This window comes from Stigmatopora nigra, chromosome 8 (assembly GCF_051989575.1).
Source record: "Stigmatopora nigra isolate UIUO_SnigA chromosome 8, RoL_Snig_1.1, whole genome shotgun sequence".
Taxonomy (NCBI): Eukaryota; Metazoa; Chordata; class Actinopteri; order Syngnathiformes; family Syngnathidae; genus Stigmatopora; species Stigmatopora nigra.
In genome coordinates this window covers 6608028-6634623 of record NC_135515.1, presented here as the reverse complement: position 1 = coordinate 6634623, position 26596 = coordinate 6608028, and the positions used below count along the sequence as shown (strand labels likewise).

The following is a 26596-nucleotide window of genomic DNA, read 5'->3' as shown; positions in this document are numbered from 1 at the left end:
GGTGGATTTTTACCGATAAAATTTTCTTCCAACCAAACAAGATGGTAGCTTTTTACCAATTTGGTCTGGATGTATACCCCTGAAGAAAAGGTTATTGGGACAAATGTCTTAAATTATTTCTTGTTGGAAAAGTTATCTAAAAAGACAAATAATCGTGCTGCCATTTTGTCCCACAGCTTGATGAAAGTGCCTTCATCAACGGCAAGGTCACGCATAAAATCACCGTTGTGCCCACTGCCAACTTGACCGTCTCATGCACCGTGTCCAACGAGTTTGGCGTAGACACGCGGGACATCTATGTGTCTTCTCGTAAGTACGGCACGTTCTGCAGACACTGTCTTCACTAACCAACTCTCATCTTGCCTTCTCACCACCACCACTCTTGATTCAGCTAACCAACTCTTGGCATGCTGACCAGATACAAATCATGTTCACTTTCATCATTCTACGCTTTCTTTTGTATCTCTTCTTTTCTTCGCCGAGAAATTTTGGGCGGCGAGGAAATGCAAACAACGACATACTATGGACAAAAGTATTGAGACGTAATATACACTGAAAGTGACCGTAGAAGAAAAGGCCAACCAAAATGTTTTAAGTGATGGGATTTTTTTTCTAATGCGCAAAATGATTAACTCATTGGCTGTCCTTTCCATTCGGGAGGGCATGAGGCTTGTAATCGCAGGGCCGTGGGTTCGAGCCCCATGTTGGGCAGCAGACAAGAAGAGAGAGGGAGATAGGGTTTGATTTTTGGATTGCTGTCTCAATACTTTTGTCCCTGATGTAATCACACACAACTTCTACTTGCATGCCACCTCATCCAAAGCTTTTGCCGTAGAACGGATTCATCCTCTTCTCTCGTGAGACTCAACTTCTATTCTGTTTCTGCATGCAGAAAGTAGACTAGACCAAGCGCCAGACATCCTTTTTACTTTGGTTATGCGTTAATTTTCATTTCGTATCTGATTTCAGTATTTGAGGTGGTGAGAGTGGATAAACGAGGTAAGTCGTAGGTATCTTTTTGCTTGTCAGAGATGGGGAAAGCGACTAAAAATAAATATTCTATGAAACAAATAAATAAACCTCCTCATAGACCGAAGAGCTGCCACCAGCAAATATTACCCATTATTCTGCTGCCTTATTCAAAAATATCATAAACAGAGGATGGCTGCCATTGACATTTACCACAGCGATTCATAATCATGTACAGCGGCAATGTTTCCATTCAGCTCAACTCCCTGTGTGTGGTCAGGAGGTCCGCACTGCCCCGTTAAGATCAAGTGTGTGATGCCCACGTTGTGTTTTGTCAAGCAGACCAGTCGGAGGATGCCGATAAAACCAAGTTGGTGGTCGGAGTGGTGGTCGGTCTTCTCATCGCCGCCATGGTCATTGGGTTGGCTTATGGAATTTACCAGAAAAAATCCAAGTGAGTCAATGTTGGGCTGATTTAGGTTTAGACTGTAAACCTGGGCTTTTTTCCAAGAGTAGTCAAAACACTAACAATTACTTAAAGGTAAAAGTAGTGTCCCGACTGTTGATTGTAAGCATGTAAACAAACACTTGCTGTTTTAATCCATCCTTACAGAAGAAAAACAAAAATACATACCTGTCAACTTATGCGTTTTTCTTGTATTTTATATGTTTTTGATCATGTCAAATTGTGTATCCTGTATAACAATTTCTCTATGGTATTTTTCTTAAGTAAGTACTGTTTATTATGTATTGAAATCATTAATAAGGGGAGCAATTGGCCATGGTTGACAGGTATGAAATTATTATTATTATAAATTACCTTTTTGCACACTATATTCTAGTGAAAATGCAAGTCTGGACAGGCATTAAAAGCATTAGGTTTTATTCATTGGAAAAAAGTGAAGTGGATAGATATGAGATTCAACGATTGATTCAGAAAAATCTATGAACATTTTAAAAACATATAATGAATCTAAACATGTCATAGTGTGGTTATATATTTACTAAATTGAACCTTGAATTAATCCATTAATGTAATGGCTCTCTGGAGACCTGTGTCTGAAATTGGACAGCAGGTCAATCGATTTTAGTCCATGAAGGAAGGCCCCACCTCAAACACTGAACTAGAGCTTGTAACGCCCTATAGATGCCACAGGGCGGCGACAAATCGCTCATGAGTTTGTGTCCAACAGGCAAGGCAGCTGGAAGACAGGTGAGAGGGAGAATGGTTCCTCCGAGGAGGAGAAAAAGCTGGAGGAAAAGGTGGAGGAGACCAGCCAAAAAGCTGAAGTGTAGATGAACACCCCAGCCACCTGCCATCCTTTGGGAATGTGAAAGGTAAGCGCACAAACATGCACAATCTTACAACGTAAATAACCATCAACATTGTCTTTTGCAGTGAGAACATGGAACTTTGCACGTTTCTCCTCCACGCCTCATCTTTTGGGAAAGGAAAAAAAAAGAAAAAAATGTACATTACAAGGAAGACAGCTTGGATTTGATTTCAGGGAGAATTTGACTACAAATCCAATCTAACTCTGGAAGAAAAGAATTGGATACCGTATGTGATATACATGCACTACTTGACACATGCGTAAACACAGTGTAGCTCTGTTTTCTGTTAGCATTCATGTTTGTTAGAAAGGAACTTTTGTTGGTTACAAGTGAAATAACTTTTAGACCAGTTTTGCCTTTGCTGTTTAAGACGTGTAGGAAGCGCATCGTGTCTTGTTCAATCAGCCATTTTTTGAAATTTATTTTGAAATGTACATTTCGGTTTGTTCATTCGTGTCGTAGAGAATGGTGGAAAGGGCTAAAGGGTTATTAATTACTAAAGTTGGTCTTGGCAAAGATGCGCCATTCATGATTTTTTTTTTTTCCAAATGTACTGTATGTCAATACCTGGTTAGCGTTGGCTAGATTTACCTAGAAAGTGAGGCCTGTTTAGACTTCCTTTCTGTAAATCTAGCCTTTCAGGTCTTTAGTGAGTGATTCATATTTTAGTTGATGTCACCGCCGAAGAGTGCCGTTGTGAATTATGAGTTTTGATTTGTTGTTGTTGCTATATTTATATGTGCTGGAAAATGAAAGATTGTCCCAATACTCAAACGGCTTCCCTTCTCCTCCTCCTCCTCCCCGCCATATCACATTTTGAATTGCTGATGAAAACACGCTTGCAGACTCCAGAAGAATAGTAGTGGTTCATTTCTGAATTAAAAGCATCCAATTGGAAGAATAACCAAAGAAAGTGAACATTGCCATGCAAGTATTGTAAATATCTCTTTTGTTTTTTTGTACCTTTTGTTTAAAATAAAGTGTACATTTGGAAAACATAGGCCCACTGTCTTGTTTTTTCTGTTTTCTTTTCTTGTATTTTTGGCAACTACTGTAGTATTAACAAAATAACTAAAATTAATGTTCATATATCAACCATGGGATGTCGCCATTGCACTTTGAAACATCACCAGACTTGGTTAAAGTGCAGTTAATTATATTTATATATATATGCTTATCATATACTAGCAGTTTTTAGAAAATGGTAGCCTGTCAGTTTAACATCTTAACTTCCAATAAAAGCTCTATATCAGACTTAAACCACAATATGAAATGAACATACTGAATATAGCAAAAATATTTTGAATGGGCTCAATTAACACCACAATTATTTTTAAGTGATGATCCCATATACATTTCTGACTCTTCAAGTCATTGACCAAAATTTCTATGAAAAATATAAATCAAAGCGAACATAAGTACTTGTCACTTGTGATTTTGCAACATGTTTTCTGTAGCTCATACATTTGATGAATTAGTATGGTATTTAGTATGGTATGTGCTGCAAATGATCACTGCCAACCTAAATTGGAAGTCTATGGATGTCAATGGCTGACAATTAATCATAAATTGGATATTTTTCCAAGTCGAGAGTGTAGTCACAAGGCTTCCCACAGTAATTAAATAAATCATCTTTTAATTTTCTTAATTTCTGTTTCTTTTACTCCTAATTAGTTACTTTCTATATTTTTTTAGTTACAAAGCAGATTCATAAATCAGACAGATTTGTTTAAATCCATAAAATGTAGTACCTAAAGAAATGCCAAGTAAGGGCTAACGCGTCACCTAAAAGGAACCTCTGCTGCTCTCTTGTGGTCAAAAAGTAAACCTCACCTAAGTACATGACTCAATGTATAAAGACAATATTTGCAAAAAAATGGCAATAATTGCCCTCTTTCTATTGGAAATTCGTTTCAAATCAGTCACTTTACAAGGATTACATCTCGAGTGCAAATTGATACTGGGTATGGTTGTGTGTGCATTATTATTTTGAATGTTAGTCCTGTGCTCATGCCAAATGAATAAATAATACAAATATGATTGATAATGATGAAAATAATAATAATTGAGACCTGATGTCCAGATACACAAACTTCACATTTCAGGTCTGACACAATTGACCCAAAATTTGCTGGGCATGTATGTAAATGCCAAGTCTTTATTGCTCTATTTTTTTTTTCATGACCAAAATAGCAGTCACTTAGCCTTATAAAATTGCAACTTTGGTATTTCAGCTCATATAAAAAGATGCAGCAGGCCACACCTGAGCCTCAGGTCTGGAGTTTGATACCTTTGCACATGCATTCATTTATTTAACTATTTTTATGCAAAGCCTTTGACAGGGCATTGACATTATTATTATTATTATTATTATTATTATTATTATTATTATTATTATTATTATTATTATTATTATTATTATTATTATTATTATTATTATTATTATTATTATTATTATTATTATTATTATTATTATTATTATTATTATTATTATTATTATTATTATTATTATTATTATTATTATTATTATTATTATTATTATTATTATTATTATTATTATTATTATTATTATTATTATTATTATTATTATTATTATTATTATTATTATTATTATTATTATTATTATTGTTTTAATCAAAGTCTTTGATATAGGCTCGTGAGATCACAGTACTCTTATAGCTTTAGCCAATGATCCTTTCAAAAACGAACCCTTTAATGTTTTTAATCATTTAAAATTATAGATCCTCTTTGAAATTATCAGCAAGGAATTGTGTGCCGAACGTTAGCAACAAGCCAAAAATTCGGATATAAAAAGACACTCGGAGCAGTAGTTCGTGTGCGTCCTCCTCCTGCTGGCCAGTTCCATTTTATTCGTCATTGCAACATCCGGGAACCTGCAATCTTTTTTTTCTTTTTTTTGATTGACAGTTGCCATGGCAACAAGCGAGAGCATCGCCATTTTGTCAGGAGGTTTTTTTCTCCCTCACCCCCCCCCTTCCAGCTTCAGTCTTTTTCAAATGTTTCTCCCTTCCCGCCGGAATAATGCTGTCAGTGGATATACATTTGACGTTTTTGGATAATGAGAGGTGTCTAATGGATCGGGTGAAGAAGCTCGAAAGGCCGACGTTTTAACGTGCTCGAAATAATTAGGCGGCGCCGCCACCAAAGTCGGCTTGTCCGCGTCTGTGGTCCACCGGGCCGGTTCACTGCGCAGGTTTGGACCGCGCGCCATTTTGTGAGAATTGACACAAAATTCCCAAGCTGAATTACCGGAGGACGCGGTGTCCGTTTGGGCTTGCAAATACGACGAATCTACTCTCGCCGTCGCGCCGCTCGAGGAGGTCGACGCCAATTTGACAAAAGACTGCGTAAAAATCGCTTTAACGTAGCATTTATTTAGCAGCGGCGGCGGCTAACGATTGTTAGCTCGCGGCTAGGGCCGTCCGCGTTCATTTTGTCGACTAGCCCGATTGGCTAAAGTTAGCCACTAACTTAGGCGTGCTAGTCGACGTTAGCATGTTGCTAGTCATCAGCTGATGGTAACATTCCTCCCTATCGTCGAGCTCCCGTCCAAAATGGAGAGTTTATTATAGCTGCTGGCAAATAATTGTCGTATTTGCCGGTTGGAAGACGGACACCGGATCGGATTGAACGTGATCATTACTCGCTAACCGTGCGAAGGGAGGGGAGAATCTCAAGCTGGATAAGTTTCCTCATCATACAGGTTATTGGACTTTAAATGAAGATCGTGCCATCAGAGGTGAGCGGCTACTATATTTACAACCCCCCTCCTCCATCTTTTGATTGTATTTTTACATATAAATCAAATGGAATGATGGAGTTGCGAGCGGCAGCTATACCGGACTAGTTAACCCATCTGTAGGTCTGAAAGTCGAAATGGAAGCTGTTATATGTGGACTATTTTCCATTTCGATGGCGTTCTTTAAAAAAAATGGGGGCTGTGTGTGGAGGAGAGTCATGCTGGTACCGCCAACATTAACCCTGCGGTATTACGTTGTCATTGTACGGTTGGAGTCAAAGGCTTCTTGTAGGAAATATGATTTGAGCCCCCCCACCCCCCTTGAAAATGATTGGATTGCGAAGAAGGGGAGCTCGCTTAGGTTAATGTTGCTAACGCCCGATAGCTAATTGAACGAAGCCCTTGGCTAATGGTTAACATTGACTTGTTGACGGAGCAGCTGAGTGGGCCCCAACAACCGAATGTCTCGGCTCGGTTCGCCTCGACGAGCCTTCCATCCCTCGCCGTCGAATTTCGTTGGTAGGAATACACGGAATATGCGTTGGAATCATTTCCAGCCATGACGAGTGTGTAAGTACCCCGCGACCCCCAGCAGCCACAGCCGCCTTAGTTATTACCTAGATAGGTGGATATTTGTGGGTTGATCCGGGAATGCAGTATTATGGGCGTGCGGTGGGCTTATTATAGAGGTCCTGGCCCCCCGACACATAGGATGTGATACGGCCACGAATATAGCCGGCTAGCCATTATTTTCTGCACTTCAAGGCCTCTCGGTTGCCGAGCCGGAGAAGGAACTGTTCAGATGCGGAGAGTCCTGAACAATATTATCACGGTATTTGCAAAGAAAGGGCAGAGTCATGTGCTAGTGACTGGCTCATACTGGTTGATTATCACTGGAATTGGCTAGGTCTAATCAAAACAATGCCTTTGGTTGTGGAGTAACTTCTTAGGACATCACTGTTATCTGGGTAATGCAGACTTTAAAATCCCCTTTGAACTTCTTTGAAGACTTTAGCAGTTGCTGCTCGAGAGAGACTTTGGAAAGTTTGGACTTAAACCCTGCTTAATAATGTGCTTTAATTTCTAGCACTTGGTTGTCTTCCGGACTCTCCCGCCAGGATGATATGACATTTTTACACAAGATGCATACAGGTTAGCGTTGTTGTGTGTTTATATCTCCATATTGTCCTCGCTTGAATGAGAAGCGGTCAACTTAAGTTCCTCCCTGTCGCTTTGCTCTTCTCTTCATCGCATCTTGCTGTTTCTCTGTGAGGCAAAATCTGCACGAAAATTGAACTTTGAGTGGGATTGGAAGAACCATTTAAATAAAGGCAAAACACAGCCAATTTGTTTCAAGTATGTTGAGAAGAAGAGTCTATTTAAGTGCGCTGAACGTACTGTGTCATCTATGTATTTTTAAGTGGAGCAGAAGGCATCTTGTGTTACACCTGGTCTGTTCCTTTAAATACAGCCTTTGCTCGAGCACTCGTCTTGCCGTCCGTTGCCTTTCTTGCTGTCAGTGCTGGTGTATTTTGTGGCGCTCCAGAGCTGGGTCAGCTATCTAACGCTCTGGTAGCGAGCACATCTTTTGGGGCTGTGCAGCTATTTTGCCGACAGCCTCTTCGTATCGAAAGCGGCGTCTAAGTGTGCCAAAGTTCAATTTGATTTCTTGTTTATTTCTTGTTTTCTCATTGGAAAATGGGAGCCGCTCTGCCCTGGCAACAAAAGTAGGCTATTTGCATACTGCGTTGTGATTGGCCTGTGCGTTGATGGGCTTGCCAAATCACGCTGTATCTCTGTGCTGATAGGCTATGCTAATTAGGTGCTGTTGCTGGGATTGTGAATAGTGGTTACTGTGTAGCGCTGGTGAATTGTGTTGTGTGCTGAGAGATGCTGATAGCTCAACATGCTATTTCAATTTTTTTTTGTTCCTTCTACCTAAAAAAAAATGAAGGATGATTCACTGTACAGTAATGCCGGGCCTTTCTTTTTCACCCCTTTTGAGTCTAAAGCATGCTCATGTGCACCCGTTTCTCCCCATATTACTCATACAATAAATATGATTTAATGCATATATTTTCATGCTGTAAAAAGCATGTGTTAGAATTATGACATGATGTTGATGTTTTAATTCTCGCATTTTGTACGCATTTTTGACAGTTTTTTTTAAACTGATCATTTCAATTCATATGTGAAGATCAACCCCTTTATAGGAAAAGTGACTATTTTTGGTTTTTAAAAAAGAGGGGAGGATTAACCCCATAAAGACCTGACGTCTATAATGTAGTTATCACATTGTGTGTAATATGGGCCACTTATAGCAATTATAGTGGTTTTGTTTTTCTTACCAAAACATGTGGACACCAGTTCTCAATTATAATTATGTAACTTTTTTTGTACCCAATTTTACATACAATTAATTCAATGAATAAATCAAATTTAAATGTAGAAGCATTAAAATGGATAAAAACTCAACTGGACTCTGCATAGGCAAATAGCACGCTAAGTAAAAAAAAAAAATCAGTCTTTAACCCATTGTCTGCCAATGACAATGATAGATATTCTAATAATTTCAGTCCCATTTAAAAGCCAAAAATATGTGCCAAGCCTCCCAGTCAAAATGAATTGAACGTATAGCCCTCTTATTAACAGCTTATAAATTGTTCATTTGCATTCTCTTCTTCCTTCTCTCAAATGAATAACGCCACAATGTTTGCCTCTCTCTCTCGGGAAAGTAAAGCCACATTCTTGCGTATATTTTTAATGTCGAGAGTAAATTCGAAGCCATGTCATGATTAGCCTCTTATTCTGCCGGTGCCGCGACTCAAGGCAAAGTGCTTATGTCTTGCAGGAGGAGAGACTTCAGCATGCAAACCTTCGTCTGTCCGGCTTGCGCCCTCTTTTTCTTTACACACTGCTGGTCTTCAGATGGCTGCTCCAATGCCCCATACGCACCAGCAGTACAGTGAGCGCCACCAGCCAAGCACTGACCAATCTGTTACGGTCTTACCGTACAGCGACCAGACGACACAGCTCACTGCCAATCAGGTACACGGACGGGCGCCTCCGACGCTCACCCGCTTGCGCTTGCTTGCCTTAAGAAGCCATTTAATAACAGTGTATGTTTGAATCGAGGACGTTCGTAATTTATGTAACGTTTTTTTTTTTTTTTTGACACTTCAGAGGCACATGCCCCAGTGCTTTCGTGACCCAACTTCAGCTCCCCTGAGGAAGCTCTCCATTGACCTTATCAAAACATACAAACACATCAATGAGGTCAGTGAGAACAATTGGAAAATAACAAGAGCATCAAATCTTGGTGGATGTCACACTTTGCTTTCCTTTTTTCCGTTTCTGGCTGTAGGTTTATTATGCAAAAAAGAAGCGGCGGCATCAACAGGGTCAGGGCGAGGACTCCAGTCACAAAAAAGAAAGGAAGGTCTTCAATGATGGCTATGACGATGATAACTACGACTACATCGTCAAGAATGGGGAGAAGTGGATGGACAGATATGAGATCGATTCCTTGATAGGAAAAGGATCATTCGGACAGGTGGGTCCTGCCAGGGGAACAACGTGAGAGGGAGCAGTATTTAACATTGTGTATTTGATACCTCACCATAAATCATCAGCTATTTTTAACATTTTAACCGCCGTCATGGAAATCTAACTATAGCAGTCCTTCTTTTTTCCTCCTTAGGTTGTGAAAGCATACGACCGAGCAGAGCAGGAATGGGTTGCTATTAAGATCATCAAGAACAAGAAAGCTTTCCTCAATCAAGCTCAGATTGAAGTGCGCCTCCTAGAGCTTATGAACAAACATGACACCGAGATGAAATACTACATCGGTAATTGTAATTTTTACCTTATTCACAATGGGCAAGCTCTTGTTACATGACTAACCAGACATGTTCCCCCTCTTCCGCAGTTCACCTGAAGCGTCACTTCATGTTTCGGAACCATCTCTGCCTCGTGTTTGAGATGCTTTCATACAACCTGTACGACCTGCTCCGAAATACCAACTTCCGCGGCGTCTCGCTCAACCTCACCAGGAAGTTTGCGCAACAGCTATGCACTGCGCTGCTGTTCCTGGCCACGCCCGAGCTCAGCATCATCCACTGTGACCTGAAGCCTGAGAACATTCTCCTCTGCAACCCCAAGAGGAGTGCCATCAAGATAGTGGATTTTGGCAGCTCTTGTCAACTTGGACAAAGGGTACCTAATCCTTTTTTTTTTTGTCATAAGAGTGTGACTCCCAATGAACTGTTCTAATTGTGCTTTCTTCCTTTGTACAGATATACCAGTATATCCAGAGTCGTTTCTACCGCTCCCCAGAGGTGCTTCTGGGAATGCCCTATGACCTGGCTATTGACATGTGGTCCTTGGGTTGCATCTTGGTGGAGATGCATACAGGAGAGCCACTCTTTAGTGGAGCCAATGAGGTATATGGAGGCCCGATACCAAATGCTAGCAGGCTATTATATTTTTTTGCTCATGGCTTTCTAGACATTCTTAACATTGCAAATGCGTCAAATTTCTTCCTTGAAATGTGTTCAACCTGCTTTGTGATGACCTTGTTAGGTGGACCAGATGAACAAAATTGTGGAGGTTCTTGGCATCCCACCTAATCACATTATGGACCTAGCCCCAAAAGCCAGAAAGTTCTTTGAGAAACTTTCAGATGGTACATGGAGTGTTAAAAAGACCAAAGATGGCAAAAGGGTAAGTTATGGTCTTTTTAGTTTAACCACCTTTTTTTAAGGGAAACATTATAGCAATACTAAACAGTAATGGTTTCATTTGTGGTCTACACGATCCAAAATGTGATATTCACATCTCAATTGGGATGGGTGGGATCTATTCCCACTCGGTGGCGGTGTGATTGTGAATGCAAATGCATGTCTGTTTCTATGTATACCCTACAAGTGATTGGCAACCATTCAAGAATGTAGTCTGCCTTTCGCCCAAAATCAGCTGGGATAGCCTCCAGCACCCCATGATACTATAAATGCATGAATGAACTCCCTGTCAATGATAGGTATTCACTTAGTTCTAAGTGGGTGGGCTGGCTGGGAATGATCATTGTTGCTAGCCTCTCCTTGTCAAAATTGATTGGACGCCTAGTGCCGTAGACAAATGAAAGAATATTATTAATATAATGTTTTATTTTTGTTTTTTGCTTTTGTAGTATAAACCTCCAGCTTCGCGGAAGCTCCATTCTATCCTGGGCGTGGAGACCGGGGGTCCCGGTGGGCGGCGGGCAGGCGAATCCGGGCACGCTGTCGCAGACTACTTGAAGTTCAAGGACCTGATCTTGCGAATGCTGGACTACGACCCCAAGAGCCGCATTCAGCCCTACTATGCCCTGCAGCACAGCTTCTTCAAGAAAACAGCGGACGAGGGCACCAACACGAGCAGCAGTGTGTCCACCAGCCCCGCCCTGGAGCAGTCGCAGTCTTCAGGAACAACCTCCAGCACCTCCTCCAGTTCAGGTACCTGACCATTGGGAAGAAATGTTTCACCGTGAGCATTTGTTCACGTTGGGGATGACTTTTGTTATCTTCAGGAGGCTCATCTGGAACAAGCACCAGTGGCAGAGCGAGATCGGACCCAACCCATCACCACTTACATAGTGGAGGACATTTTGGCACGGCCCTGCCAGCCATCGATGGAGACAGCCTCTGCCCACAGGTCATACCGCACACCCACTCATAAAAGTTGCACATGAGCATTAGTCACAGGCCCAGCCAAACTATGGAAAAAGAAAAGGGCCATTTATAATCTGGAAAATATGGTAGTCAAAACAAAACAAAATCACATTTGAATCTAATGTTTTAAATGATTCGCAATAAAAAGTGCTAAAATCCTTGTCGCCAACAGGCTCGCCAGCCTTACCCGCCTCCGCTGGTGTGGGGCGGCGGCGTGGTCCCAGAGTCAGTCACGGGCGAGACGCACCCGGTCCAGGAGACCACCTTTCATGTCCCACCCCAGCACCCGAAGGCCCTGCGCCCCCACTCCCACGGCCATCACCACCACGGGCCCATGATGGCCACGCGGCCGCGCCCGCGACACTACGCCTCCCCGACGCACAGCTCGTCGACCCAGGACTCCATGGAGGTGGTCCACGGCCATCTGTCTATGACCTCCCTGTCTTCCTCCGCCTCCTCTTCGTCCACATCGTCCTCTTCCACCGGGAACCACGGCAACCAGGCCTACCAGCTGCGCCATTTGCCCGCCGGAGCGCTCGACTTTGGGCAGAACGGCGGGCTAAGCATGGGGCTAGGTGCCTTCTCGAACCCACGGCAGGAGACGGGCATGGCGGCGCACCCCGCTTTCTCCATGGGCACGAACACGGGGCCCGGCCACTACCTAGCCGAGGGCCACCTGAGCATGAGGCAGGGCATAGACCGAGAAGAGTCTCCCATGACTGGAGTGTGTGTGCAGCAGAGTTCCATGGCCAGCTCGTGACTGCGCTGACTTTTTTTCTTTTGGGGGCTGTGTGTCCCACCACCCCAAGGCCCCACCGCGCCCTCCCCCCTCCCCAAACCCCAGTGCGTCATTTTTAAGGTGGTGTTTTTTACTACAAGGTGTGTTGAAAATCTAAAGCTGCTCACGTCAGAAGGGAGATATCACTGAACCGCTACTACAGAGAAAAAAACCCTTTGTTAAGAAGTACAAATGTAATTGTCATCCTTTCTCTCTCTCTATCTCTTTCTTTCTCTCTCTCTCTCTCTCTCTCTCTCTCTCTCTCTCTCTCTCTCTCTCTCTCTCTCTCTCTCTCTCTCTCTCTCCGTTTGCAACCATTAGGCACAAGATAATACAACGGAAATAAGTGTAGTGAGATCGAGACATCCATCTTACCATTTCACCTCCGTAAGGTATTACGTGGCAAAAGAGGAGCATTTCACAGCAAAGTTTAAACCACCAAACGCTTGCCTGACATTGCTGGTCCACTGGTTGGTCATTATTTTGCCCCCTCGCCCCGCCCCATCCTACTTCCCCCTCAAGCAAAATGTCACATGAGGAAGCTGCTTGTGAATCCTGTAGCTCCACGACGAGGGCAAGTGTTTTTTTTTTCCCTTCTTTTTTTTTTTTTGCGGTGATATTTCTTAGTCGGTGTTGTGTAACTCGACATGACAGCGGAGTTCCCTATATGCCCGTGCTCGCCGGGCACGGGCGAATGCAGACGCCAAGCGGGGTCGGAGGAGAGGGAGGCACCGGCCCCTCGCGCCGGCCGGCCAAGACCCCCGAAATTGCGGCACGAGCGCAGCAGCAGAAGGAATACAGTCGTCGGCTGGTTCTCGATAACCCTTTGGCCTTATGACTCACGGACTTGGACTGGGGATGGAGCTGGACATTATCATTTTGAATTAAGATGGCTTTTCTCTATTTTTCTCTCTAGACAGCCCTTAATTCTTAAAAAAACATTTTAGAAGAACAAAAAAGGTAAATAAGAATGGTAATTTGAGGCCTTTCTCGACAAAGATTTTCTTCAGCAGGGCCCCACATAACAGGGTCTTATTGTACACAACAACCTCCTAAACATGACTTCATTGAGAAAAAAAAAATCGTAGTCACCGGTTAAGGCTTTTTGCTGTGGAAAGAACTTATCCCAGAGTCGACCCTTTTTCTTTGTTTTGTTTTTTTCCCCCCAGTTTTTATTTTATTTTATTTTTTTCGTTTGCTTCTGTTTTTTTTGCATGTAGTTCCTCATCAGAACCACCTGCACAAGTCTCTCCATTCAAAAAAAAAACAACCTAACAAACATGGAAACTGAAGAAGAAAAAAACAAACAAGAGTTAAGTGACTGCCTTTTTTTGTCCTCAAATTATGCTGTGAATTTTACAAGAATTTATTTTCCCTTTGGATATGTTTTTATACCAAAGCAGTTGTTTTATAGCATATTAGGTGTCTGTAACCAATAATGTAGCGGTTCACCACGCGTTGACCTGATCTTATCGGAGCGTCGACACAAACAGCTGCAATATATATATATAAATATAAATATATATTTATATATATATATTTATATTTATATGATATGATATTATATTACGTTAGCAAAACTGGAGAAAGTTGTTCCGGCTATTATTGTGTACACTCTGGCCACATTTGTTTGCCATCTTTTACCAAAATTTGTTTCCATCTTAATTGGTAGATTATTTTGGGAGTCCTTTAATGCTAAAGAAGAAGACAAAAAAACGTTATGTTTAGAGAATCTGGTAGTTACTCTGCAGGCTCCGGAGTAGCAAGATAGAAGCTGATGGTGGTTAAAAAAAAAGAAGAAAAAAAAGGAAAAAAAGAAAGAAAATCAACAAAAAAAACAAACAAACAAAGGAGACTGTGTTCTATTTGTGTTGTCAGTTTTTTTTTTCTTTTGCCCCATCCTACATACTATTTCAAAGGGTATTTTGCTGCCTTTTCATACATTGGTCAACTTGGCTTGGATAATTGTGTTGAATGGTCTGATGTTGTAGTTGGCGCAGGGCACGTCCCTTGATTGTTGTCTTGTTCAAAGGGAAGCCCGCCATCTCATGTTTTTTGCCTGGGCAGACGCGCATGTCCTCCAAACATGACATCCTTTTTCTTTTTTTACATCAGGGATTTGAAGTGCTTTCTTCCTTCCCCCCATTTTTCTGTTTGCTCATTTTGACCAGCTTTGAAATTAGAGAGGAAACAACCTGCCCACGGCCACCCGTCAAAATGGACGACAGGCCGTACACATTAAACCGATACACACACACACGTAAACACACACACGCACGTCATGTTGTAATGTCATTTTAGAGAAGAAAAAAAAACATGCCGAATCACGCTCCCATTAAACACCAATGTAAAGCTACCTATATTGGGGGGGTGGGCTGGGGTTTTATCTGGATGTCAAGGTTAATTGCAAATTTGCAATCAGTTTTGTTCACACCCACGCCGAATTTGAGATCTTTAGACACGTTTTGTCGGCCGTTTTGATCGCCGGCGCTCGTACTGGTACTAAACATTCCAAAAATAAAGAGTGAAAAAGAGAAAAAATTGACTGCATTGACTCGTAAGTGTGCGCCTATATTTCCGATCATGCTGATTGACCTCTTATTTAGAGCAGTTGTCATGAAATGCAGCCCCTTTTTAATAGTTGAAATAGAATTTATGTATATATTTATATTTTTTTAATAAAGGAAGTATAGAACTCACTACCTTGCTCCTGCTGGTATGTTGATTATGTTTGTCGAAATTGGGTGACCGTACATTGGGGCAGGAACTCCTGTTTTTTTTTTTCTTAGTGGCAAAAACTTGACTGCATCAGGACAACACTATGAGGTAGGGTTTGAATCAAACAGGGAACGCTAGAACTTCAAACCTTAATAATTTTCACAGGGTATATTGTAAGTGCATGTACATCATAAACCTTACTTTTTTGGTTCTATGAGAAGCACATGGTGAATTGAAAAAAAAAGAGAGAGATATATACATATATATAATAAGGTTCCATCTTTCATACGCCTGTTCCGTTTGTGGGTTGGACACAAACACATTCTTGTTGACATATCTGAACACCCAGCAGAAGTGGAAATCCTCTTATTTAATTTGGATTGATTTTTTTCTTCCCTTTTTTTTCATTTTATACTTCACTTTTTTTTCACTCTTCTCTTTTTTTTTGTACATGCAACATGCACTATAGAAGTGAACGGCATGGGGGGAAAAGGATAAGTCCATGTATCCACAGATTGTAAGATCTAGTCAAGACTTTGCTGTGTTTATGACAATGCCCTTTGTATTATATTAAGACAGTCTTATGTATGATATATAAAAAGAAGTTAATTGAAATGATTCATGTGTCTTTTTTTCTCTCCTCATCCAACCATTAGATTTTTTCCATGTATAGCTAAAGTTTATTGACGCTTTATCCTTTTTACATAAATGTATTATTAATTAATCTCTACTAAAAGGCGCATAATGTTAGCTATATGGTAATGAAAAAGGACTCCTCTTCATCCCAGTCGGCTCGTTGGTCTAGGGGTATGATTCTCGCTTCGGGTGCGAGAGGTCCCGGGTTCAAATCCCGGACGAGCCCTTGCGATTTTACGCTTGCACCAAGTCCAACCATCTCAGACGAAATCGTCTTCTTGGCTGACGAAATAATTCGTGCTTGGTTGGTCTCGTAAGCTATAAAATTTCATTTTGTTAATGCGGCCTTTGTTTTCATACGCGGATGTTCCTGAAAATAGTGTGTTGACGTCATAGTTTTTTCAAACCTGCCTTTTAATCTCTTTAAGGAGTCCAAAAAGCGGGCTCGTCCGGGATTTGAACCCGGGACCTCTCGCACCCTAAGCGAGAATCATACCCCTAGACCAACGAGCCTTAGACGCTAAGACATCAACATCAAGTCCAACACATACATGCTAACATAGCGTCCGAAAATTCACTGGTTGAGTTCTATTCATGAGTTATGCTGTTAAATGAACTCCTGTCTGTGATTCATGACAAACCAAGTCGTTTATACATCGGCTGAGAGTTGAAAGAACTCGATTACCATAGCAAAGTACATGTTACATTGACAATAATGTAATGGTTATCGAATGACTCTGGCGCAAAATGGCCGACGAATGACGACCCACGTTCATTTTGGTTCACAGCGCGCACCGGTATCTAGTGTTACATATGTGATATATCTATACTTCACTCCAGTAGGTGGCAGCACATAGATACATCTGTGACGTCGGTTTCGCAAAGAAACATATGCTTCAGTTGTACTTTTATTGGTCAAAGCTCCGTGATGCTAACCAATTATTGTGGCTGTTGGTTTGTCTCTGTCCAATCAGCAACTACCTTACAAATGCGTTGGGTAAAAGGATTCAATCGTTTTTCGGCGCTCCCGGAACATTAATAACCGTCAATAGGCATAATTTGGGACTGTTTTGTTATCTTTTATACGCTCTGCCCCGAGGTGCAATCACCTTGGTTTGACAGCTTTAGTTGTAGTTTTTCTAAAAAGTGACTTTTGAAAAGGCTAATAAAGTCCGTTAGACACAGAACCGGAGTAGTAGCTGATTGAGCTACCTAGCTTGTAGCTTGAAATATGCCGAATTTCTGCGCGGCGCCGAACTGCACACGGAAGAGTACACAGTCGGATTTGGCTTTTTTTCGTTTTCCGAGGGACCCCGAGAGGTAAGATCTTACAAATTATAGTGTCATGTTTGGTTACCACTAAATGCAATGGAATGGCATCGCATCGGGCTAGAGTGGACGGAACAGTTGCTTATCAAGTCACTTTCGGCTGCAAAACATGTGTCAAACCGGTCAATTAATCTAGTAGAAATAATTCTTGTTAAATTTGACAGTGATTTAAAGTAATCTATTTTTTAAGCGGGAACTACACAGAGTAGTGAAAAGGTCCAGAGTATTTGTATTTATTTCATAACATTTTTATCAACATTCCATTAAAACGCTAAATGTGCATGCTTCTCTTTGCAGTATAACGGAGTACATTATAATTGGTTCTTGTGTGGAGTTACCATGACAACTAAAAACTCTTACTCCAGCTATAGAGTATATAAGCTATTGCAATTTTACAACTTCAAAACGGTGGGCGTTAAGATTTAACTATCAAACCCCTCCCATCCTGTCATTTAAAAAATATTCAATTGGATTAATAAGCACAATTTCACTTTATATCATGTGACCATGTATCCTTACCATCCAAGGTCGTAACCACTTGTGCATTTGCAGATGTCGTACCTGGGTGGAGAATTGCAGAAGGGCCGACCTGGAGGCCAAAACTGCCGATCAGTTAAACAAACACTACCGATTGTGCGCCAAACACTTTGATCCAGCTTTGGTGTACAAGACAGTGAGTACTTTGCGTCCTTTGTTCTAGGCTTCATAATATACTTATATAAAAATATATTTAAAAAATGGTGTCTGTGTCAGAGCCCATATAGGACGGTGCTGAAGGACACGGCCATTCCCACCATCTTCGATCTGACCAGCCACTTGACCAATCCTCGTGTCAAACACCGCAAGCAAATTAAAGAACTGGTGAGGGCAAAAAACAAAAGTCATTTTTAAGAATATTTTTTAGCTTCTTATACTGGAATCTGTTTTTTTTCCAGACAGAGGAGGACCTAAAACGAATAAGAGAAAGGAGACGTAAGTCAACTAAGACTTGGAAGATATTCATGAAATAATAGAGTACAAACCAAGTGTTGTCTCCTTCCTTCTCAGTGGCAGCCTCAGCTGAGAAACTCCAAAAAGAGGCGGCGGACAAGGATGACGGTGTAGTTGAGCCCCAGATGTCGGCAGAGGAGAAGCAGCTGCGCGATTACCTGCGCTCTCTGTTCGAGCTCCTCCTGACGTTGTCCAAGCAATGCATCCCACTGGAGAGCTTCAAATCCCTGGACGGCGACGGCGCGTCCAATAATTTCCATGCCATGCTGCAGTACCGCATGCACGCCGGAGACGAGCCCCTGAAGAGGCGCTTCGAGGCCACCCCGGTCAATGCCGATTTTCTGTCCTCGGCCCAGTTGAACCAGCTCCTGGACGTGTGCGAGAACACGGTACGGGAGGAGACGCTGATGGAGGCCCGGGAAGGCCGCTTCTTCTCGCTGGTCACCGACGACCTGGTAGACTTTGGCGGCGATAAGCACCTACCCCTCTACCTGCGCTTTGTTAACCAACACAACGTGGTCCGCGAGGAATTTCTGGACTTTGTGTCCTTTGATGGCGACGAGCTGGCTCTGGTGGAGCGTCTGGAGGCGCAGCTGACCGAGCGCTGGGGACTCAGCATGGAGGACTGCCGTGGGCAGGCGCACAAAGTCACCGGGGCGTCGGCCACTAAGATGAAGGCCGTGGCCGTGCTCCTAATGGAGAAGTACCCGCTGGCCTTGCACTTTCCCTGCTCGCGAATGGCGCTCAACATCCACCTGGCCAACAGTTTGCCATTTCCCAACGTGCAGGTGGGCATGTGTTTTTTGATGTCCACATCTGATACTCACAATATGAAGTAAAAATAAGGGCATTGGCTGAATGGCAAAACATACCTTGAAGAAAATCGGGAAAAAATAATTAGCTTTGAGACATGTCTACCCTTGTAGATTATGTTCTCTATATATAGTCTAAAGATATTTTTAAAAAGAAGAGAAAATAAGAGCTTTGATTTTTTGTTATTGTGTTATTTTGACTCGAGGTTGTCGTCACATGAGAAACTGATATGTGGCCGTGCCCACCCGCAGGTGCTGGTGGAGACGCTAAGGAGGCTGGCCACTTTCTTCACAAGCATGCCGGCGCAGGAGCGGCTACGTGCTTGCATCAGCGCTCACTATCAAAAGAATGAGGAAAAGGCAGCGGCGCTACATCAGGCCTGCGCCGACGACTGGACGGCGCAGCACAATGTCTTTGACATACTTTTGGACGTGCTCCCTCCGCTGGTTTCCTGCCTGGACGCCATCCACGACAACGCGGACGGCGCCTTCGACAGCGCGGAAATGGCCGCCGCCTACTTGCTCAGCGAGATCCTGGCCGACTTCGAGATGGTGATGACCGCCGTGGTCCTGAAAAACGTGCTCACCTTCACCAGAGCGTTCGGCCGCAACCTCCAAGGCGAAACGGCGGATGCTTTCTGCGCCGCTAACAGTCTCACTGCCGTGGTGCACTCACTCAACGAGGTTAACGACAACATCGACGTGTACCATGAGTTTTGGTATGAGGAGGCCGCCGGCCTGGCCGCTTCCATGGAGATCCCGGCACGCGTCCCCCGCCTCTACGTGCAGAGACAGCGCGCCGCCGACATGAACGAGATCCAAGCGGAGGCCTACTACCGCGAATACGTCACGCTGCCCATCATCCACAGCGTCATGCAGGAGGTGGAGGAAATGTTCTCTGAGGTCAACCTCAAAGTCCTCAAGGGTCTGTCGCTGGTGCCCGCCATCATGGGCCAGATGAAGTTCAACACCAGCGAGGAGAACTCGGCCGACGTCTACCGCGCCGACCTGCCCAGCCCAAACACGCTGCCGGCCGAACTCCACTGTTGGAGGATCAAGTGGAAGCACCGCGGCAAGGAGGTGCGCCTCCCCACCACCATCCACGAGACGTTGCAGCTACCCGACATCAAGTTCTTCCCCAACGTCAACGCTTTCCTCAAGGTGCTCTCCACGCTTCCCGCGCTCAAGATGGAGGAGCAGCAAGGCGTCACGGCCGGCCGCCGGCTGCGGGCTTACCTGGACGCCGTGCCTGCCGCACTGTGGAACCGCAGCCTGGCTGTGCTCAACGTCAACGGCCACGTCAAGGCGGACTTGGATGTCATGGTGGACAAATACTGCAGACTTTACCCCGAGGACGAGCCCGAGATGGAAGTGGAGCTCGAAGAGGAAGACGGCAAGTCGAACGAGGACGACAAATTGAACGAGGACGGCAAATTGAACGAGGACGGCAAATTGAACGAGGACGGCAAATTGAACGAGGACGGCAAAATGAACGAGGACGGCAAAATGAACGAGGACGGCAAAATGAACGAGGACGGCAAAATGAACGAGGACGGCAAAATGAACGAGGACGGCAAAATGAACGAGGACGGCAAAATGAACGAGGACGGCAAAATGAACAAGGCGGTTTCGGATCAGAACTGATGCGTTTCTTTTTTTTTTATTTTTATGGAATTGCGTTGCTGTCTTTTTTTTTTAGAATCGGCTGAAGTTAGTGTTCTTTTCTATTGTTGGCCTGGCTTTCCCGAAAAATCAGTTCATTCCACGTTCCCATCGGTTTCTCATCAAAATGTGAATAAATAAATACTTAAAGTAAACAAGGGTCTATTCTGCCTCCTATCTACCGTTGCATGGGATAGGCTCCAGCACCCCTGTGTCAGTATGGAAAACTGAAGAATACAGTACTTAATGACTCGTAAAAGGCTCCTCGTGTAATTGACATTTTATTACAGACCACGAGGAGGCGCTGAATTGCCAATAACACGTTTCTAACAATTTATTAGATCCATAACACTAATCATAGACTAGACTGCAGTTATTGTTGGCTTTTACTGCAACTGCCACACTGCATTAGTTTCATGTTAGTAGTGATAGTTGTGATGTTTAATCTTTTATTCACCCTGATAATTTATTTGGAGTACCCTGACAAAACCACACAGGCACTGCTAGCATGCCATTTCTACATATATATGAATGATTGATTCATAGGTATACGTGATTTGCAAAAACAACTGTAAATTTATTTTGCCATCAGCTCTAACAGGTACGGATCACTATCTTTATTATTGAAGTGTGTCTTATACAAAAATGTTTCTTTTGACCTTGTTTAGTCATGACATTTCTAGACGTCTTATTTTTAATTGTTGAAAGTAGTACTCCAAATTCCAATCGTACAAGTGCCCTTAACATAAACATGGGCATTGGTGTCGTTAACTCCCCCTGTAGGTTTAAACTTGCAGTTGCGTTCAGGTGCAAAACGTGGGTGGAGTCGCTTTGCTTCGTGCATCCTCAACACGTCCAAATCGTCGAACCCTCCTGCAGAAGCAGGAAGAAAGGTCGCTAATTTCCTGCAACCGAGTCTGAAGTATCATGGCGTGGCCTTGCATCACGCGCGCTTGCTGTATCAACCGCTTCTGGAGCGAGTTGGACAAGGGGGACATCGCTGTGCCTCTGGTTTTCACCAAATACTCGGACGTCCAGCAGAAGCAACCGAAACGGGCCGCTGCCGCCGAGAGCCGGCCGGAGTGTCAAGCGGAGGCCGTGAAGGCACCGCCCGCTGCCACTGCCTCCGCCTCGGACGCCTCCTCCTCCGTCATGCGGCAAGACTTTAAAGCATGGAAGGTGCGCCCGGAGCCAAGTTGCAAACCCAGGAACGAGTACCAACCGGCGGCCGGCCCTTTTATCCCGGAGACCCAGTACCAAAAGGACTACAAAGCGTGGCCCATCCCGAAGAAACACGACCACCCGTGGATCCCCAAACCCGGCCTAGCTCCCCCCACCGGTAGCAGCAGCAGCAGCACCGCGGTAGCTGGAAAGATGGAGCGAGTGTCCGCCGAGATAGAAAGTGGCGTGGAGAAAAGTGAACTGGAGGAAAAGGTCCAGGAGAAGGAGGTGAAGGAACCGGCCAAGAGGGACAAGTCCGCCGACAGGAAAGGCGATGAGGCACCGGCTAGCGGAAAAGGCAGGGCGGCCGCTGACGCTCTCAACAGACACATCAAGCAGACCTTAACTGCTTCAAACAGTAGCTACAGGTAACACCAAAACATCTTTTATCTTTAGTTTTTGTTGCTAAGGTTACAACGGTGATGCTTAAAATCGCCCAAAACAGGGGATTTATCAATACATCTCTATATATTTAAAATGAAGGGATGTTCCCTGAACGCACCATGGCTCCATCCACTCATATGTCATTAGTACGTGCATCTTAAACAAATCCATCCTTATAGTTGATTTATACTTTATATCTTTTGGCAGTGGATACCAAACTTTTTATTTGCAACAAGTATAAACCAATTAAAGTGACTATTCTTGGTAATTAAAAAAAACATCAAGACCTAGTGTCCACATAGAGTAGACATCATATTTTGCATCATGTTGCCAGGTATCATTTATTATATGTATGTATTTATTAGGAATCAATGCTCCGTTCCCTTTATATATATGTAAGTTGCCAAACCATTTTCTAAAACAGTAATATTCCATTCCATATTACAAGGATATTGTAGTCTTACATCACATTTTCCGGTTCCAAGACCCCCAGGACCCGTGAGAGATATTTCCCAAAAAGATAAGGCTAGTAATGTATTGATTGTCCCCTCCTCCATTCCTGACCTCAAAAATCAATGCAGTGTGTTGCACAAATCAAACTAGCAGGAAAAAAAAACAAGGCTGTGCCTGTACAGTAGTCTTGCGTGCTATTCTATTCAATCACATTGAAGGAAGGGCTGGCCCTCTGCTCTTGGATCCTAATGAATCTGATCTAGGCCAAGAATGAATAATTCAATATGTGCTGCCTGGAGGTTGCTTGCATGCCGCTTGGTGTGTCATCTCTTTCAATTGTTGAAGTGTATGCGGTGTTGAGCATTTCCACTTAATAGGCCGACAGACTATTAGGCGGTCCTGACTAATTCCTGGCCCTAGTTGGCCAACCCCAACGTACAATCGTACAAATATACTATATTTTATTTATTTGTATCAAAATCATGCATAAGTACAAATGCGGTTCTTCCTGCATACAATATCATTTTAGTAAAAAAACAATTTATAATAGTAATTTCATCCCAATAGAAGAGTAAAAATACACATTTACAACATATAAACACTAATGTAAATTGCTTGAACTGCAAAAATTCAATTGAATGAGTTAAAATGTTTAAATTTTTGATGTAATCCTCATTAAATCAATTGAGTGTCAATTCTGTAGCAAGTCAAATACAACCATGGAGGTATTTTGGACCACTTTTAAGATGTTCATTACTTTACCACTGTTACTACAAATGAAATGATCAGATGAAACCAAAACGCAAATAAACACGCCATATCTCATGTAGAGCTGAATTCCAAGCCTACAAGGACGTGAAACCAGTCAAGCCCATTAAGGCGCCGTCCCAGTACAAGCCTCCGGCGGAGAACGAGAGAGGTCTGGAAACCAGTTACAGCGCCACCTTCAAGGGTGAGCAGGTCAAAGCCCAGCCGGCAGACAACAAGCTGCTGGAGCGCAGGCGGATACGCAGCCTGTACAACGAGCCTGGCAAGGAGGCCCCTAAGGTGAGTGAGCGCCTCCATATAAAGATGTTTTACATCCGATAATGTAGTAGTCATACGGTCAGATCATAAGGGAATCTGTGATTGGCTAAATGGCCCAAAAAAAGATGTATCAGTGATCCCATATTGTGTTGCCTGCACGTTTGTGTGTTCATGTAGCCCCTCCCTCTCTTATTCTCATAGGACGAATCAGTGGCAAAGAGCAGCTCGGTTGTAAATCTGCTGTAGTCAGGTGTGTTTCCATTAGAAAAGCATGGAGGCCCAACTCAGACGTTACGCACACACATATTCTCATACATCACTTCCACATTAATATTAGGATGAAATAGATTCTTTTCACTGTTTGCCTACATCACCTCATTTTTTTTCAAATTAATCTGGCAATCATTCAGTTTTTCGGGTTAATTCTGTATAAATGTATTCTGGTAGAAAATTGACATTGCAATGGATCCAATGGGCTTTTCTGGGAAGAGGTTGGACTAAATATTCCATTATAGATTGACAATTAGTTTTCGACATATCTATGGAATATGGACATAGGTTGTTTTTCTTTAGGATTTGTAGAGGCTCATATTACACAAACTAACCACTTGCTGACATTTGAGGCACGATAATGTCACTGCACAGTCATATTTATTGCTTTATGGCTCATAAGAGAATTTTTTTTAAAGATAATTTACCTTTTTCACTGCCATTGACGATTATAGATTTCCAATAACGTCATTCTTCTCCTATAAATGTGATCAGTAGCACTAGTTTATCTCCAGTTCATTTGAATGAAAGAACTGAATTGATTTATCTTTATTGGCAGATTTGTTTGCTGTACAAGAAATATTGAAAAGTCACTTTACTGCCTCTTCAAGTCTTTATTTTACAAGATTAGTAAAAAGGTTGCACTTCATTCAAGGCAAGAGAAAAAAAGTTTTAGGCTAAAAATGAACATTTAATAAGAAAAAGAAAAGAAATGAACAGCCAGTAGTGACAAAAGTCTACACACCCTGTAAGAGCTTTATGGCATTTGAACATGCCCTTTTTGCAGTATATGCACAGTAGGAACAATTAAAGGCTGGTCACGGCACTTCCTTCCACCCCAGAAAAAGCGCAAATACCTTTTTTTGTGCTATTTACTTGGTCCATTCCACTAACCCCCATGAACACTTACCTGTAGGACACCTTAAGGATACGCATGCCACAGCTCTCGCGTCACCCCGACATTTTATTTACCACCTTCCTGTATTTTCCTCTCAGTTGGACAAACCGGCGTCTCGCGTCAGGCCAAAGAAAGCCACGACAACAAAGACGGTGAAGAAAGTTAAGGAGATGAAAGAAAAAAAGCTGCTGGCCGCTTCCGCCAAAAAGAAAGAAGAAGCCGAAGCCGAAGCGGGCGTCACCAAAAAGAACAAAGAGCTCAGTAACAGACTGGCCGAAGCCAAACAGTAATTTTTCCCGCACGTCCAATCACTCGCTACACTTTTTATCATTTGCGTCTCATATATAAATCAACGACAGTTTGTGCGTGTGAATGTGAGAGAAAAAAATGAAGTACGCCTGTCCACAAAGCTGCTTTATTTGATGATTATATGTTTATTCAAGCACCTAATTTGCACAATAGAGCCATGGATACCGTATGTGTCCTGTACATCTACAAAAGGGCATTTTGACACTGAGTTTACATCCGATGATTGTAAAAAAATGGGTGTTTTTCTCGATGCAGTGCCTCAGCTCCCCCCCCTTTTTTTTTAACCCTGTTAGAGGTTCCATCCGTTTTGTTGCTAAGAGACCAAATCAATTGGAGTTAATTTCCCAGTAGCGTGCATGCAAGCCCCCCCAGTATTCAGTATGCATTTTAGCTTGTAAATTCAGCTTTTTAGGGTCCATGTATGATGTGGCGTTTCTAATATATGCACGTCTAGTAGTAAATGATAGTAGTGTCTGTATGAGATAAGAATTAAACACACCAGCAAGGTGGTTCTTGTTGCTAATTTACTGTTACACTAATAAGAATACTGTAGTTTGGAAATGTCTTGTCTTCTACACACAAAGACAAAGATATACACTTTAGATGGTAGTCTTAAGACCACACTGAAAAGAAACTTTTTACAAGGAAACTGTCGTAATGCATGAAATATTGACTTGAGATCATCAAATTGTGAGAGAAAAAGGCATCAAATAATCTAAGAAAAGTCCCTAATTTGTCTTTTTTGACAAGAAGAAATAATAAGACATTTTAGTTTAATGATAATAATTTACTTTAATGTACTACAAGTGTCTTACAGAATTTACAGGATGAAAAATATGTAGTATCCCCGCCCCCCAAAAAATGAAGTGATGCAACAAATATAATGGAACTTTTTTGCTCATCATCTTACAAAAACATTGACATATGTGTACCATTTTTTTTCTTTCTAGTGTCTTTATGAAAGCGATAACTAATGTGCACTCTCTGCTTTTAAACACACTGTTGCACTTGATCCTGTGTACGTATGCGAGTGTGCCACCTTCACTAACAAAACAACACACATGGGTGCTGAATGTTGCCATGTTTTTTAGTTTTTCAATATAGACAGGTGGAGCCTTCTAGTCATCACGCTTAAGAAATGTCGTAAAAAACATAAATGTATGCAGATTGTGTTGTGATTTTTTTCTGCCTTCATGTGTGTGTGCTTGTCAACTCATCCAGAATAAACTTGGATTAAAGAGCAAACAAAGAACATTTAAGATTGTAATTTTGTGTTTTTTCTAATTATAATTCCATATGCAAAAAGGATAGACTTTGAATGTAATGAGGCTATTTTAT

The 26596-nt window shown here is 42.5% G+C and overlaps 4 protein-coding genes and 2 non-coding genes across 10 annotated transcripts in view; 5 read left to right on the top strand and 1 right to left on the bottom strand.

Moving 5' to 3' along the window:
* The window catches only part of alcamb (activated leukocyte cell adhesion molecule b), a 33826-nt gene extending 30521 nt beyond the window's left edge, over positions 1–3305 (top strand). The window contains exons 12-16 of one of the 3 annotated variants that reach the window (XM_077722941.1): positions 177–309; positions 970–999; positions 1312–1423; positions 2163–2307; positions 2369–3305. In XM_077722941.1, coding sequence (XP_077579067.1) covers positions 177–309; positions 970–999; positions 1312–1423; positions 2163–2265 — 378 coding nt within the window. In that variant the 3' untranslated portion in view covers positions 2266–2307; positions 2369–3305. Of the gene's footprint in view, positions 1–176; positions 310–969; positions 1000–1308; positions 1424–2162; positions 2308–2368 lie in introns of all 3 variants that reach the window. The other 2 variants (XM_077722940.1, XM_077722942.1) reach the window with 2 other exon arrangements.
* A 1942-nt stretch (positions 3306–5247) lies between these two features.
* dyrk1ab (dual-specificity tyrosine-(Y)-phosphorylation regulated kinase 1A, b) lies at positions 5248–15883 on the top strand. Of its 2 annotated transcripts, none has more exons than XM_077722364.1 (11): positions 5248–6064; positions 8916–9112; positions 9248–9340; positions 9429–9617; positions 9765–9912; positions 9993–10279; positions 10360–10506; positions 10646–10786; positions 11253–11556; positions 11631–11755; positions 11945–15883. In XM_077722364.1, exons 2-11 carry the CDS (start codon positions 8993–8995, stop codon positions 12530–12532), a joined length of 2142 nt encoding a protein of 713 aa, XP_077578490.1. In that variant the 5' UTR covers positions 5248–6064; positions 8916–8992; the 3' UTR covers positions 12533–15883. The 2 variants fall into 2 exon arrangements, with proteins under 2 accessions (XP_077578490.1, XP_077578491.1); XM_077722365.1 differs by lacking the exon at positions 5248–6064 and adding an exon at positions 6402–6634.
* Positions 15884–16058: 175 nt separating this feature from the next.
* On the top strand, positions 16059–16130 carry trnap-cgg (transfer RNA proline (anticodon CGG)). Its single transcript has one exon. It is a non-coding gene; the product is annotated as a tRNA-Pro (tRNA).
* Positions 16131–16345: 215 nt separating this feature from the next.
* Positions 16346–16417, bottom strand: trnap-agg (transfer RNA proline (anticodon AGG)). The gene has a single exon. It is a non-coding gene; the product is annotated as a tRNA-Pro (tRNA).
* A 419-nt stretch (positions 16418–16836) lies between these two features.
* thap12b (THAP domain containing 12b) lies at positions 16837–20855 on the top strand. The gene is made up of 6 exons (XM_077723383.1): positions 16837–17224; positions 17786–17906; positions 17987–18094; positions 18169–18205; positions 18281–19011; positions 19288–20855. The coding sequence occupies exons 1-6, from the start codon at positions 17136–17138 to the stop codon at positions 20677–20679; spliced, it is 2478 nt and encodes an 825-aa protein (XP_077579509.1). The 5' UTR covers positions 16837–17135; the 3' UTR covers positions 20680–20855.
* A 638-nt stretch (positions 20856–21493) lies between these two features.
* map6b (microtubule-associated protein 6b) lies at positions 21494–26517 on the top strand. Of its 2 annotated transcripts, XM_077723421.1 has the most exons (4): positions 21494–22286; positions 23586–23802; positions 23983–24031; positions 25048–25193. In XM_077723421.1, the coding sequence occupies exons 1-3, from the start codon at positions 21625–21627 to the stop codon at positions 24025–24027; spliced, it is 924 nt and encodes a 307-aa protein (XP_077579547.1). In that variant the 5' UTR covers positions 21494–21624; the 3' UTR covers positions 24028–24031; positions 25048–25193. The 2 variants fall into 2 exon arrangements, with proteins under 2 accessions (XP_077579547.1, XP_077579546.1); XM_077723420.1 differs by lacking the exon at positions 23983–24031 and having other exon boundaries at positions 21497–22286; positions 25048–26517.
* The last annotated feature ends 79 nt before the right edge of the window (positions 26518–26596 follow it).